This window comes from Tupaia chinensis, unplaced genomic scaffold, assembly GCF_000334495.1.
Source record: "Tupaia chinensis unplaced genomic scaffold, TupChi_1.0 Scaffold144171_2, whole genome shotgun sequence".
NCBI lineage: Eukaryota > Metazoa > Chordata > Mammalia > Scandentia > Tupaiidae > Tupaia > Tupaia belangeri.
The window spans coordinates 241,874-257,607 of NW_006204028.1; the positions used below are offsets into that span (position 1 = coordinate 241,874).

The following is a 15,734-nucleotide window of genomic DNA, read 5'->3' on the forward strand; positions in this document are numbered from 1 at the left end:
AGGCGCCCTGCCCGGCGGAGGGGTCTGGCCGCGGCAGCCGCCCACCCTGTGGTGGAGTCGGGCCCCTCCCTCTGACGCGGGGTGGCGATGCTCCCGTGATCCCTGTCCTGAGTGCTCGCCCTTCACTTCGGAGCGGAGACCGGGCCCTGCCGCGTCACCCTGGGCAAGTGACTTCGGCCTCGGTTTCCCGGGCTACGAGTAAGTTTGAGTCCCTCCCCGCCCCTTTTTGCATTCCGCAATCGTAGATGTCTTAGGCAGCGCAGAAGAAAAAGGTGTGACCTGCTTTACAGTTGGTCACCGGCGCTCCCTACCGCCACCCTTAGCCCAGTTTAGGTCGGGCCTGATGTTCCCACTCAGGATTTCAGCTCCACCCGGACTTGTTTATTCTACCGCTTGGATTCTTTGCTCCAGGTGCAAGCCGTTGAGTGACTGTGGTTGGAGCTGAGTCGAATAAGATGATCTATTATAACGTATCTCCACTATTCCAAAAACCGCTTAAAGCAAAGGACTTTATACAGTGGGTCTGTGTAGCTTATGTAGAACACGTGATTAAGGAATATCCAGATGGCTCATTCTACCAAGTATTTTCAGGGGGCCTTGAAACTCGACCCTCTAGTAGACATGACAGCTGTGGAGTAGAAAGGGCCTTGCAAAAGGTAGACAATAATCCTCAGGCACCTGGCACTGACAAGCTGCATTGTCTTTAAAGTCAGGTAGTGCACCTGGAACTCTTTAAAATTTTGACTTCATTTATTGACATAATTGTGTGTTTTCTTAGATAGAAGAGAGACAGTTAAAATGTACTCTTTCACTTCCTTTTCTTTCACTTAGGATCATCATTAGAGCTGGAAAGGTGCCTAGAGATGTTCCCGCCTGGTGCAAGCATTTTAGTGATGAGAATCTAGAGTGAGGAAGTGTTACTTGACCAAGGTCTCAGAGCTAGTGAGTGGTAGAATTAAGACAGGAACTCAGGTCCATAGCTCCTCACTTAGTCTCCTTTCTAGTATACTTCAAACACGGTCATTGCCCATGCTACCATGATGTGGCAAAGCAGAGTCAACCCTTTCAAGGGCAACGCCAGTAGTCACAGGAAAGTGGAGGTTTAGTCTATAGCTTTGGGCTTTTCACAGATTCTTCTACTTGCCTACATCTCATGTTCTAGGATTTTTTTTCTGTTCCTCCCCTGATATTGCTGGCACTGCAGTGGTGTAGGATGAGGGCCTGCTTAGAACAAGCTAGACAGGCAATTCAAACAGTTGCTGATGAGTAGGATTTAAATGCCCCTCTGGAGGAGGACCAGCCAATGGTGTAATGGTTATGTCGCTGGACTCCCATGTAGTCAACCAAGGGTTTGAGTCCTGGTTCCAGTGGCTTAAACCTCATGCCAGGTGCGTGTGCACCTGAGGTTTTGAGAGGAGTAATGGAAGAGAAGAAATTGTGACATGGCCAAAGAAAAAGCCTCCTGGGGATATAACAATTTTGTACGGCTGTCTGAAACAGTTTAGGTAAGGAACTACAAAGAACTTGGAAAATTTGGTCTAAAACAAGTAGCTCAATATTGGAGGACCAATGTTTGTGTCTTTGGTTTTGCCACCTGCCTCAGGGCCATCTACACACCCATAGTGTCTGGTGCCTCAGTCGGTAAGCATTTCTATAGGGCCAGGGAGGAATGGGATTGAAGTCAATTCATCCCTTGTGCTAATAGCTTTGAAATGAAAGTAAGCAGAAGAGTAAAGGAATTAAATGTGGCTTTGACTTTTACTTATCTTTGTTTTAACAGTTTCCAAATGAATTGATTTGGTTGACTTGCTTGCATTCCTCTCTTGGCTGAGGAAGTATTTGATTTCCTTTTGTAAACTTATTCAGAGGTGCTACCTTTAGGCTTCATCGAAACATGTGCTTACTGATGTAAGTTGTAATAGATGGTCCATCTTATTTGACTCAGCTCCAAAGGCTAAGGTTGGGCATTTAAATTTCTTCTTTTGTAGTTTGCAGATCCACTCAGAAGGAGCATAAGAACTCGCTTTTGTTCCTTTTCTTCAGAGAGACGTAAGAGGATCTATGTCCTCATGGAACAGTCCCGGGAGTAGTATATTAGGCTTGAAAAGCTCATTAGATGAAAATATGTCAGTTTCCTTAGAAGCCAGGAACCAGTTCAGGGGATTCATTTTAAAATACATTTCCTGTTATTGCCTACTCCTCTGAGGACCCTAATCCTTTTGGAAACTGAGCTGGGGGGAAAAAAGTTAACAACTATGTCAGGGGCCAAGTAAAGTACCTGTGTCAGTTTGTGGAATCTCTGTGCATTGTTTTTCCATACTTAGTCTTGTTTTATTAAACATTGTTACTTGGAGCCGGCACTAACATGATGTTAAGGTGACTGATCCCACACGGCTGACTGCTATTCAAGTCCCAGACCCCGGAGCTTGGGAAAAAGCTGGGCACACATGGGCGCATGCCCAGAATCCCAAGAGGAGAAGTGGAGGAGAGGGAACTGCAGCATGGCCATCCCTTTGGGTAGTGGTGGTAGGGGGGTGCTTCCTCACTTTCTCCCCCTCCCCCCCAGGTGAATGCAGCAAATTTTTAAAAACAAAACCAAAAAACCTGGCAGGTGCTTTCCCTCCAGGAAAAGTTAGATGGCATACTTCTTACCCAGTTCAGGTCGATGTGGTTATGCTCTAGGTTCACCTGTGACCCTTTCTGTTCTCAGCCTGATCAAAAGAAGAGCAGGGGAGTCATCAGCTCACCTGCCTCCTCAACTCCTTCCTCAGTCTTGGCAGCAGAGAATTTTAGCCTTCATGTCAAAAATGATTTGAGTTTTAAATACTCAGAGTGCCACTGGGTGCTCTGTCTTTCTGAGAAAGTGATGAGATCTCTGAAATGAGAGATTTTAGAGAGTCTTTTGCATTTTCGATAAGTGAAGAACCAAAGCTGTTTACTTTTCCAGACAGATAATTAGGTTTTCAGATGAATGACAGATAAAATTTCCTTTGATGAAACACTGAAGCCTCAGAATATGAGCTCTTTCATGTCATTTTGTATATATGTGCTGTTCTTTCTTCAGTGTTCTGTGCATGAGCTAACTTAGATTGGTTGTTTTCCTAGTAAGGAAAAAAGAGACTATATCAAGCCACGCATGGCTGGTCTAGCCTTTCAGAGTAGCATCCATTTTCAAAACAGCTTGCCAGAGTTTGAGTGTGTGGAAGGGTGGGTAATGGAGTGTGAACTTGAGGGGTTCTTAAGGAAATCAAATCTGTGGCTTTTGTTTTCTTGGTACCAGGCCACTTGAACCAGCCATGCCAGCTGAACCAGCCATACCAAGAATTGACATAGCACTTGGAGATTATCATCTCCTCACCCTGTTTTAGAAAAGAGAAAGCTGAGAAACAGCAGGTTCTCCAAAGGTAGCTAACAAATTAAGAGCAGAGTTTAAAAAAGAACTCTGAAGCCTATCATCACCCTTAACTTTGTTTACCTATAAAGCCCCTTCCTTTTTTTAAAATAATTATTTAATTTTATTCATCATGAGGCTGGCGGGTGGCGTGGTGGTTAAGGGCGCTGGACTCCCACATGGCCGACCACGGTTCAAGTCCCGGACCTGGTGGCTTGCTTTCTCACTTTCTCTCTCTCTCTCTCTCTGTCCCTCTCTGGTCAAATTTAAATAAATAAATAAAGTTAAATAAAATAATTCTTTAAAAAAATTTTATTCATTATCATCATTATTTTTCCAATTTGACCACAGAGCAACAGAGAGAGAAAGAGCGAGACAGTGAGAGAGAAAGCAAGATGCCAACTCCAGGACTTGAACTGTGGTCAGCTATGTGGGAATCCAGCACCTTAACCACTATGCCATCTGCTGGCCCCATACCCACTCTTTTTTTTATTTTTGATGGATGATGTGCATATCTTGTTCATTCACTTTTCAATAAATACTTAATCAGCAGTTATTATACATTAGGCATTGTGTCATATATACAGTGGTGATGGCGTTATAAAGGAAAAGATCTGAGCATAAGGTTCTTAGGTTTACTGAGGGCAGGCTCTGAAGTCACTCTTACCTGAATGTTCATCATGATCCTTGTCAAAAGACAAATTGAATCAGTTTACATACCCGGATAATTTGGTGCTCCAGGCTTGCACAGAAAGGGGACATGCTGGCCTCAGAATGACTGGAGACTACTAGCAAAAAAAGGATGTACACACTGAGAAATCTCCCTGCCCACCCACCCATGACATCCAAGAGAAACCCTAATCAAACAAGCAAAAGTTTATGGGCAGAAATCTTGACCTAGCCTGGAATGTGATCCCTGCCCCCACCTCCTGCTTTGAAAATTTACTCTGAGGTTTGAGGTTGAGGATGTGGCAAAACTGTGTCACAAACCAGAAAGCCAATACATTTTTTTAGTTCTTTATTTAGCTTAATCCCAAGGGCAGACAGTTCAGTGCCCAAAGTCCCATTGCCTTCTCTGAAAAAAAATGACTTCTGAGGAGTGGGGAGAGGAGGCATGGGTCATGTACATGTCAAAGTAAAACCAGAAAATAGGTAGGGTGAGGCAGAGTTAGAAGAGCTATGGTGTGGGTTTTTTTCTTTTTAGAGGGGGTGCATAATGATGGTTATTACTTTTATGTTCATCTTTATGTTTCTAATCTTCCAACAAGTTCCAGCACTGAATCTGTAAGGTATCCTGAGTATTTTCATATGTATAACTCTCTTCACCTGCCTTATACGGCAGCAGAATTTTTTTTCATTTCCTAGTAAAACTCAGGGTTTAGAATAATGCACTCATTCAAAGTTAGACCAGGTAAGCATTTAGAAGACAATGCTTGTAGCTTGTTTGAGAGGCAGAAAGTATGATGTGTCAGTAATTCAAAACACCTTTTATACATTGCTTTTGCCTCCAAATAGTTTCCCAGCTTTGATTATAGTTTTTAAAAATTTTACTTACTTCTTCTTAGAGAGAGGGGGAATTCCCCAAGTTCACACTGTGGTCTCCTACCACCCTTCAGCAGCCAGGGTCACAGCACATTGCCTGGCACGTACAGGGAGACATTGGCATGCAAACCCTGGATCTTCCCATGGAGTTTCAGCATCACAGTGTTGCCTTGCTGCTGAGCTGCCGCAACTAGGCCCTTAATCACGTTTTCTCTATACTTTCTAGTCTAGAAAGCGGAAACACAGGTTATCTCCCTTCTATACATAGGGAAACAAAACTTGCTTGCTTTCTTCCAAACATGGGCTGTGTTTTTGTGTTGTTATGCTGTTTGGTACACATACTGTTTCCTTCATCTGGAACACCCTTACTACAAACCCACTTGTCAAAATCCTAATCTTCCTTCAGGGTTTATCTAAGAAGATTCTGCACACTCACTGGAAGCTTTTCTTCATTTTTCTAACCAGTTGCATCTTTCGCTTTTGAACTCCAGAGCATTTTTGCACTTTTTATTCTATTCATTTGGCAATCACTTATACTTAGGTATCCTCTGCATTGTATTGGGAGCCCTTTGAGGGCAAGAACTATGCCAGAAAAAAATAAAAAACCAGCGGTAATAATCACTAACATCTGTTACACAGTATTTTCTTACAGAGTCGGGGCTAAGTACTTTGCTCTCGGCACATGTCTGCTTTGCGTGAAATGCCTATTCTGTGGCAGGCATTAATCTAAAGGCTACTTTACATTATTTCACTTAGGCCCCGCAAAAAACTGAATGGGGTAGATGTTATCATTAACCCCATTTTACAGAGGAGGAAATAGGAACAGCCCAGTTGATTGAGTAGATTACCCAATGACACACATGTAGCCGGTGGAGAAACTGGAATTTGAACTTTACCATTCTGATTTTAGAACACATGCTGGTCATCACTGTCAAATAATCTTCTGTTATTTTTGCCATTCTTCCCACGCCATCTGTAGCTCCCAGCTGAGTCTTATGTATGGAAGGGCCCAGTAATTATAGGGTAAATTAAATTGACTGGAGAAGCTAAAATCCAGAGAGATTGACTTTCCTAAAGTCAGCTATTGGGATGAAAAAAATCTACGGTTGTGTGTTAAAACTCTCAGGCAGTTTTCTCTAGGCTGTCTTGTTTATTTAAGGCATTCATAGAAAGGGGACTAAATATGAGCAGAGAATAAGTATATGTGAGAAAGGGAAGAGGTCAAAGGGATCCTCAGACAATCCTTACAGCATAGGAAGTGATGGGAAATGGCTCAAACTGAAACAGAAAGCAAGTTGTATGATCTCGATTCTTGTCAGGATTTTGCTTTTCCGGACCCGCCTCGAACGGAATGTTCTCTTGGGTAAGAGCCCAGAAATTGCTAGCATTTCATTTTTTTAAAAAAATGAATTATTTTATTTAACTTTATTTTAATGTGACCAGAGGGACAGAGGGGAAGAGAGAGAGAGAAAGGGAAAGTGAGAGAGCAAGCCTCTCACTCGGGGTCCGGGGTTTGAACTGCATTCGCCCATGTGGGAGTCCAGCACCCTCAACCACCTGGAGGAGTCCGACCCAGTGAGGCCCCAGGATTTGTCTGAGCCCCCTGACTTTTGAGCTCTGCTTTTGGTCGGATTAACACGTTGGCAAGGCTACTGTTGTGCACTCCCCGGAAGTCCGCTTGTGTTCCCCCCCCCCCCCCCCCCACTTTGGAACAAAGCTTGGGTCAGTTAACATGTCAACAAGGCTGTTTACTATTTGCTCTAGAGAATTGAGGCAGTCTCACTGGGAAGCGACCCCCCTCTGGCTCCCCAATATATTACTATAAAAAAATTGCATAGTTCTCTTATACATTTTGAGTGTATGATAAAATTTTTTAAGAAGTCCCTCAACTTACAGCTCCCCTTTGCTTTAATTACTTACTATTAATTACAATGCTTTACTTTTGTTTTCATGATAGAGGGTGGGCTGAAGTTTTTTTTAGGCAAAAGTAATCTTGACCTTTAAAAGGCCTTAAAATTTTTTTTTTTTAATGTAAAATAAGATTAGGCCAAAACTGGCCCAAGACACTTTTGCCCTCTCTAAGTAAAATAAAGATATTAAGATTTTTTAAATTAAGTTATAAATTTCTACAAAACTGTATAAATATCATTTTTTATTAAAATCTATAAAAACTAATATCTATTCTTAAAATTTTTTTTTCTCAGCACCATTCCCAGTAATCACAAAATGACTTCTGCACTGCATCTGCTTACCGAAACTGCTTTCCCAAAACTTCATTCTATAGAGACCCACCTACAATTGAGGAACTGCACTAGACCCACCCTTAATCCACCCCTAAATAGGAATTGCACTAGACCCACCTTTAATCAAACACTAAATAAAATCTTTGTTTTTATTGTTAAAAATTTTATGAGCTGTTAATTAAAACACTAGCCCCTCTCCCTTTACTTGCATGTAACATGTTTTCAATAAAAGTGCACAATAATTCCTAGCAGTCGTCACTCCTTAGAGAGCGATCTCTGAGGGGTGTCTAGCATAGGACGTGCATGAAAGGCATTGAGGCCTCTGTCTTCTGTTCACCTTCGCCACCTTCGTCGAGATAACCCACCCACGCCGAGGCTGAACCCCGGCAACCACCACACCACCTGCTGGCCTCAATCTCTAGCATTTCAGATAACCCTTTTTGAGCCTTACTTTATTCTATATCTCATAACAGGGCCCCCACCATGGAACAGACAACAGAAGACCCCCCCACATCGGCTGTCTTGCTGGATCATTGTCATTTCTCTCAGGTCATCTTTAACAGTGTGGAGAAGTTCTATGTCCCTGGAGGGGATATCACATGCTATTACACCCTCACCCAGCATTTCATCCCCCGTCGAAAGGATTGGATTGGCATCTTTAGAGTAAGTGGCTAACTGCATATCAAGCGATCGGGAACTGGAAATGAATCTTTTGTTGCCTGAGTGTGACTGTGCGTGTGTTACAAACATTTCGTATGTTGTATCTGGTCAGTTTTTAAATCCTAAATTGCCTAAGTTCCTAATGCTTCCTTCTTTATGCATCAATGTGTGCTATGGGACTCAAATTTTAACTTCCATCTCAAGCAAAAATAAGATGACAAATCATGCAATCTTCCAGTTTCATTATGCTTTAAAGAGTAAATATAAATGCTTTTTAGATGACTCTATTTTGATATGTCCATGTATGACTTGACAGAATTGAGCGATCCCTTAGGTAATTTCTGTGACTTTAAACATTACTTCCTTACTTGGTGTATAGTGTTTAATTTTGATTTAATATAAATATCACAGATCTGAAAAGGGTGTTGAGAAGTTATCTGGTTTGATATCCTGTATCCAAAAAGTTTGTCCCCAAATAAGTGTCTCTTACTGCTTTGAAAGGATTTCCAAGGATAAGTTTACAAGCTCCCTCTGTAATCTCTTCCAGTGTCTAAACACTCTCTCAGTTCAAGTACAGACACAGTATTTTAAGATTTTAATCAACTTACTCTCCTCTTCCTCTTCTCCCTCCCATCCATTGTCTCTGTCTCTCTCACACATACATATACCCTATAATGACGGATCTTACTTCCAGTGACAGGAGATAAAGGTCACATTTAAAGTAATTTACACTGCTGAGTCCCAACATCAGTGACCTTTGGTTTGACACCTCAGTATGTCATGTGCCTGTTTGCCGATGCTGTTCATTTTGAACTTATACTTTACCCTTGACTGCACTGTGGAGGAACTCTTGCATATTTACATCCCTCGTTGAATTTCTTTTCCTTGTTTGGAATACCAAGCTTATTGATGGAGCAATGGAAGCTAGAGGTAACAAGACTGGGGATTGGAGGTGAGGATAATAGACAACCAACACGACACTGACAGGTGTCTGACAGCCCCTGAGACCGCAGGCCTTCTGACATCAGAGTGTTTTCTGTCTTAGAATGTGTTGGTGGTGGTGGTAGTGGTTTTTCTTCTTCCCCATAGATAGCACGGTTAAGCAGAAGTTTCTGTGATGGAGCTATACCTTTGCTGTCAAGTACATAGCCACTGGCTACATGTGGCTGTTAAATATTATGCAAGTGGCTAGTGTGACTGAGTAGCTGAATTTTACATTAAAAAAAAAAATGGGAGGAGGGGATAGGCATGACTCTGTAGAATAGTGGTTAAGCATTGTACTTGGAAAGCCAGATCCCACGTGATTTATCATGGTTCAAATCCTTGCCCTAGCAGCTTGAAAAACACTGTAGGGATGTGTGCATGCCTGCTCAAAATTCCGACGAGATGGAAAAATGGATGAAAAGAGATTAGAGCGTAATCATGCCCCATTGGAGGTATTTTTCCCCTCTCTCTCTGGTAATCATATATATCTCTGGCAATTAAAAAAGACAATAGAGGGGACAATAGGCGATGTGGTGGTTGATGAGCTGGATTCCCACATGGCCGACAAAGGTTCAAATCCCGGATCTAGCAACCTGCTTTCTCACTTTCTTTCCATGTCTCTCTCTGGTGACCTATAGCAAAAATAAATAAATAATTAAAATAAATGATTAAAAAATATTTTTAGTTAAATAAAAGAATTCTTAAAAAATTTTTTTAAATAGAAAAACATTTTAAGATAAAATAATTTTTTTCTATTTTAAAAAAATGTTTAAGAATTCTTTTTTTTTTTTTTTTGAGAGGTTTTTTGATAGGGCGCATGCACTCGCCACAAAGACAGAGAGAGAGACAGAGAGATAGAAAGTGAGAAATAACCCCCAGGGGGGATGGCCACATCGCAATCCCTTCTCCTCCATTCTCCTCTCGGGATCTTGGGCACACATGCACACGTGCCCAGCGTGAGTTTAAGCCACCGGGTCCGGGACACGAACCGCAGTCGACTACATGGGAGTCCAGCGACATAGCCATTATGCTAATGCTGGTCCCAAGAATTCTTTTATTTAACTTTATTTATTTATTTGAATTTGACCGGGCCAGTGGAAGGGCACGGGAGAGAAAGAAAGCAAGCTTCCAGGTTCAGGACTTGAACTGTAGTTGGTGATATGGGAGTCCAGGGCCCTTAACCACAATGCCACGTGCCAGCCCTGAAAAAAAAAATTAAGAGATATTTTTTCTACAGGGTGTGTGCACTTGCCAGAGACTCAGAGACAAACAGAAAGTGATCAATCATCCCCTAGGGGTTGACCACACCTCAATCCCCTTTTCTCCATTGTCCTCCTGGGATCTTAGGCGTGCACACACACATACCTAGCTTGAGTTCCCTTTTTTTTTGAGAGATTTTTGCTATAGGGTGTGTGCGCTTACCAGAAAGACAGAGAGGGACAAAGAGACAGAAAGTGATAAATGATCCCCCCCCCAGGGGGGATGGCCACACTGCAATCCCTTCTTCTCCATTCTCCTCTTGGGATCTTGGGCACACATACACACACACACACACACACCCTGGTGGTGTGAGTTTAAGCCACCAGTTCCAGGACTCGAACCACTGCATGGAAGTCCAGTGACATAGGCATTACACCATCTGCTGGTCCTGTGCCTAGCTTGAGTTTCAAGCCACTGAGTCCAGAACTCAGAGATCGGCCATGTGCAAGTCCAGTGATGTAACCATTATACCAACTGCTGGTTCCCTAGAAAAATTAAACAATTTTTTTTGGAGAGGTTTTTGCTATAAGGGCACGTGTGCTCACCAGAAAGAGAGAGACAGAAAGTGAAAAATCACCCTCCTGGGGGATGGCCACACCGCAATCCCCTCTCCTCCATTCTCTCAGGATCTTGGGCACGCATGCACATGTGCCCCGCCTGAGTTTAAGCCACTGGGTCCGTAACTTGAACTGCAGTCGACTATATGGAAATCCAGTGACGTAGCCATTATGGCATCTGCTGGTCTCTTAAAGAAAAAATTTTTAATGAGAAAAGGAAGAGACCAAGGGAAAGGAAGGGAGAGAAGTATTTTTGACAAGGTCTTGCAGTGTCCTGAACTTCCTGCCTTAGCCTCTCAGTTAACTAGGACTACAGGTGGATTTAATATAAATAGCTCCCTTTCTTCTTATTTTGTTCCCTCTCATTAAAAACATTTTTTAAAATATTCTCTCTTTTTTTTTTTTTGCACTGGAGGATTTGTACACTTATCAGAGATAGAACACCCACAAATGGAGCACAATCATACCCAACGCACTCAGATTAGCCCATGAAACAAACCTGGGCTTCCCATGCAGCTTCCAGCCTCCCAAGCAATAGTGCCATCTGTGCCCCACTGCTGCTGGACTTGGTTTTAATTCATTTAAATCTAAACAGCCTCATGTGGCTAGTGGCTATGATATTAGTGCAGATATAGATAATAAAAAAAGATGGCTCAAAAATTATTTGCTGGGCTTTGAAATGTAATTAACATTTTTTCTTAATTCAGTTGTACTTCTGTTTTGCTTAGAGTTATTGTATTTCCCAAGTACTTATTAGCAGCTGCCAGTGAGGACGTCACCATAAACCAATAAACATCTTGAGCTTAAAAAAAAAAGTTTTAAAACATTTTTAAAAATGCATTTACAGGTCCGGCAGTTGGCATGGTGATTGAGGGCACTAGGCCCTCACATGACCGACCATGGTTCAAATCCCAGACCTGGTGGCTTGTTTTCTCACTTTTCCTTTCTTTCTCTCTCACTCTTTTTCTCTCTGGACAAATTAAAATAAACAAATATAGTTAGATAAAATAATTCTTTAAAAAATGCATTTACACATAACTTGGAATGCTTCCTTAATTTCAGAAGTATTGCCATATACCTCTACTAAGGAATAATGGAGATGGGGCCAGCAAGTTGGCATGGTAGTTAAGGGTGCTGGGCTCCCACATGGCTGACCACGGTCAAGTCCTGGACCTGGTGTCTTGCTTTCTCTCTCTCTCTCTCTCTCTCACTCTGTCCTTTTCTAGTCAAATTAAAATAAATAAAGTTAAATAAAAGAATTCTTTACTTTTTATTGCCTAGAAGTCATCTTGTTCTGTATTTTAAGGTGCTAGACTTACACATGGCTGACCATGATTCAAGTCTCAGACCTGGCAGCTTACCTTCTCACTTTGCCCCCCTCTCTCTCTTTTTCTGGTCAAATTAAAAAATATCAATAATGGGGGCCAGCAGGTGGTGTGGTGGTTAAGGTGCTGGACTCACACATGGCCAACTTCAGTTCGAGTCCCAAACCTGGCAGCTTGATCTGTCACTTTCCCTTTCTCTCTCTGTGGTCAAATTAAAAAATAATAACAAATAAAATTAAATGAATAAATAATTCTTTAAAAATATATCAGTAATAATAAAATGAAATAATTATTTTAAAAGAATCTTTATCCGAAACAGAAGCACAATTAAGGTGCTTAAAATAAATAAATAAAGTTAAATAAAATGATTCTTTAAAAAAAAGAAAGAATGGTGAGACTAGCAGATGGCATAATAGTTACGGCACTGGATTCCCACATAGTTGATGACAGTGCAAGTCCCGGGCCTAGTGGTTAAAACTCACCAGGCGCATGTGCATGCATGCCCAAAATCCTGAGAGGAGAATGGAAGAGAAGGGATTACAACATAGCCATCCCCCCAGGGAATGATTTGTATCTCTCTGTCTCTCCAGCAAGTGCACACTCTATAGCAAAAATAGCTCTGAAAGAAAGATAGAAAGAAAAAAAGAAAGAAAGAAAAAAGAAAGAAAGGCTAATACAAAGAAGGGCCTCTGATATTCATTGTTTATAAGCTGTTGACTTGAACACCTACCCTGAGAACATACTGTATGCTAGGCCTTGGATGGGCTTTGTGTGTGTGTGCACGCATGTGCAAGTATTCTGATTTAATCCTCATAGCACAGCAGTCCTCTGAGATGGGTAGTATCAACTCTTGTGTACAGGTGAATAAAAGCAATTTTTTTTTTTTGAGAGGGTTTTTCGCTATAGGGGACGTGCGCTCGCCGGCCAAGACAAAGACATAGAGACAGAAAGCGAGAAGTCACCTCCCAGGGGGGTTGGTCACGCCACAATCCCTTTTCCTCCATTCTCCTCTTGGGATCTTGGACACGCATGCACACGTGCCCGGCGTGAGTTTTAAGCCACCGGGTCCGAGACATGAACCACGGTCAACTACGTGGGAGTCCCGTGACATAGCCATTACGCTAACTGCTGGTTCCCTAAAAGCAACATTTTTGAAAGATCATGGCTTTGATGACAGTGAAGCAAATTTCTTGTACTCCCAAATCTCCACTTTTTCTTCTTTATTTTACTGAATTCCTTTGAACAAACAGATGGCAAATCAGAAAATTAAGAATTGACTTTAAGGCTCTGTTCTTAATATCTCCCTCCTAAAGCTGTCCCCAGTGTTTTCTCAGTAGAGCCTTAATCAGACCATTCCTCAACTCTTCACCCCTAACTGGCAGTTCCTGGCACCAAGTGGGCACACAGTTAATGTTTTCGTGTACACGCAGTATAAGCTACCACCACTGAGAGAGCCTAAAGCAGGTAGGTGTTTTGTTTCCGTCAGTGTACAGTCCTGTTCCTCATACTCTCCTTGAAGTGGCACTTACGTATTTCCAAGGTTTTAGACGGGACAGAGCATGCTGTAGAGGCAGACTGGGACTGGGACTACTCAAGTAAAGGAGCCAAGGACAGAAATTGCAAGTGGCTAGGAGTTGTTTCCTTGTTCCATGGAGGTAGTAATTCTTAGGCCTTCCCTATTTCGGTCACAGTACATTAAGAAACTCCAGGATGTGAATGAGGACTCCATAAAATTCCTGCTTCCTATACCACCGCAGGTTGCAGTGGCTCTGAGATGCTTACAGCAATGGGGTGTGTATTAATGAGACTCTAAAGCATGCCCTAGTATGTTCTGATGAGCTTTTGGTGTAGCCTTTTCAACCCTGCTCTGATTCCTTAATATATAAAAATAGAATTTATTTTTAGTTATTTCTCTTCCCACTGGGCTCGGGCAGGGTCAAAATATGACAATAAATGTAATTTTGCTCCTCATTTGCTGAGTGTTCTCCCCCTGAAGACACAATGGCTCCCTCTCTATTCTCTTGTGTGCTCTTATCTTCTATATAATAAGATTGGGGCCATCTTTTACCCCTCTTCATATTTAGTGAGAATATTTTCTACTTAGCCAGCTTTCTTTTCTGAAGCATGTTTTACTCTATCCTTGTGTCTTATGATTTATTGCATTCAATACCTAGAACGAGGCCTTTACAACTACTAGATTGTTATCTTTCTTACCAAAAAGACTTCATTGAGCATGCATTAAGAACACACTGAAGAGGGGCCAGCAGGTGGCATGTTGATTAAGGGTGTTGGACTCCCACATGACTGGCCATGTGTTCGAGTCCTGGACCTGGTGGCTTGCCTTCTCACCTTCCCTCGCTCTCGCTCTCTCTGTCCCTCTCTAGTCAAATTAAAATAAACAAAGTTATATAAAATAATTCTTTAAAAAAAAAATGAACACACTGAAGAAAGAAAGCTGTTTGGACCTTTATTCTTGTCTGACACCTCATATCTAAGAAGCCTCTTGCCTCTCTGACCCCAACCTCCATGTTTTTGAAAATAATTCATTCTTTAAATGCAGTTGTATAACCAGGTTGGTGTATGCCAAGGATTTATTGACACAACTGGAGGACAAACCAACAGAGGGCAGATCAGAAGTATTTCTGGTTTAGGAGTTCTTAAAACACTCATTATAAGAAAATAGCAGGGGGCCAGTCAATGGCATGGTGGTTAAGGTGGCTGGATTGCACATGGCTGACTGCATGGTTTGAGTCCCAAACCCAGAGGCTTGAAAAAAACTCCAGGCAGGGACCAGCAGTTAGCATAATGGCTATGTCGCTGAACTCCCATGTAGTCGACCGTGGTTTGAGTCCTGGACCCGGTGGCTTAAACTCACGCCAGGCATGTGTACATGCATGCCCAAGATCCCAAGAGGAGAATGAAGGAGAAGGGATTGCGGTGTGGCCATCCTCCCTGGGGGGTGATTTCTAGCTTTCTATCTCTCTGTCTCTCTCTCTGTTTCTGGCGAGTGCACACGCCCTAGAGTAAAAACCTCTCCAAAAAATAAAAAAGTTTGTACTAATCCATGATGAAATACAACAATAAATAATTGAGTTCTTTTTTTTTAAAAAAGAAAAATTCCAGGCACATGTGTCTGTGATCAAATGTAAATAAATAAATAAATAAATGGATAAATAAAGTTAAAGAAAATAATTCTTAAAAAAAAAAATACCATTCCTGGGAACCAGCAATTAGCATAATGGCTATGTCGCTGGACTCCCACGTAGTCGACTGCGGTTCGCTTCCTGGACCTGGTGGCTTAAAACTCACGTGCGTGCGTGCCCAAGATCCCGAGAGGAGAATGGAGGAGAAGGGATTGCGGCGTGACCATCTCCCCTGGGGGGTGATTTCTCGCTTTCTGTCTCTATGTCTCTCTCTCTCTGTCTGGTGAGCGCACGTGCCCTATAGTGAAAATCTCTCAAAAAAAAAAATAAAAGAAAAAAAATACCATTCCTTAGAAGGAAATGCCTAAAATTCTGAGAGGAGAATGGAGAAGAAGGGATTGCTGCATGGCCATCTTCCTTGGGGAAGAAGGGAACGCTTTCTCACTTTTCTTCTCCCTCTGTCTTTCTCTAGAAAGTATACATAACTTACAGCAAAACTTTAAAAAAAGGTCAAGGTTCTCAATCCTAGAAATTCCCCCCCCCCATTTCTTTCTGTCCTATATTTGACTTGGAGGAATAATTTTTGGAGCTCTTGTTCTGGAGCCCTAGGAGCCAGTTTTCATTTCCTT

General features: G+C 42.1%; 1 protein-coding gene across 3 annotated transcripts in view; it reads left to right on the forward strand.

Moving 5' to 3' along the window:
* CALCOCO2 (calcium binding and coiled-coil domain 2) overlaps positions 1–15,734 on the forward strand; it is a 40,063-nt gene that overhangs the window by 361 nt on the left and 23,968 nt on the right. The window contains exons 1-2 of one of the 3 annotated variants that reach the window (XM_006166141.3): positions 53–198; positions 7,650–7,839. In XM_006166141.3, coding sequence (XP_006166203.2) covers positions 7,660–7,839 — 180 coding nt within the window. In that variant the 5' untranslated portion in view covers positions 53–198; positions 7,650–7,659. Of the gene's footprint in view, positions 1–52; positions 199–6,277; positions 6,297–7,649; positions 7,840–15,734 lie in introns of those variants that run through there. The other 2 variants (XM_027767331.1, XM_006166142.3) reach the window with 2 other exon arrangements.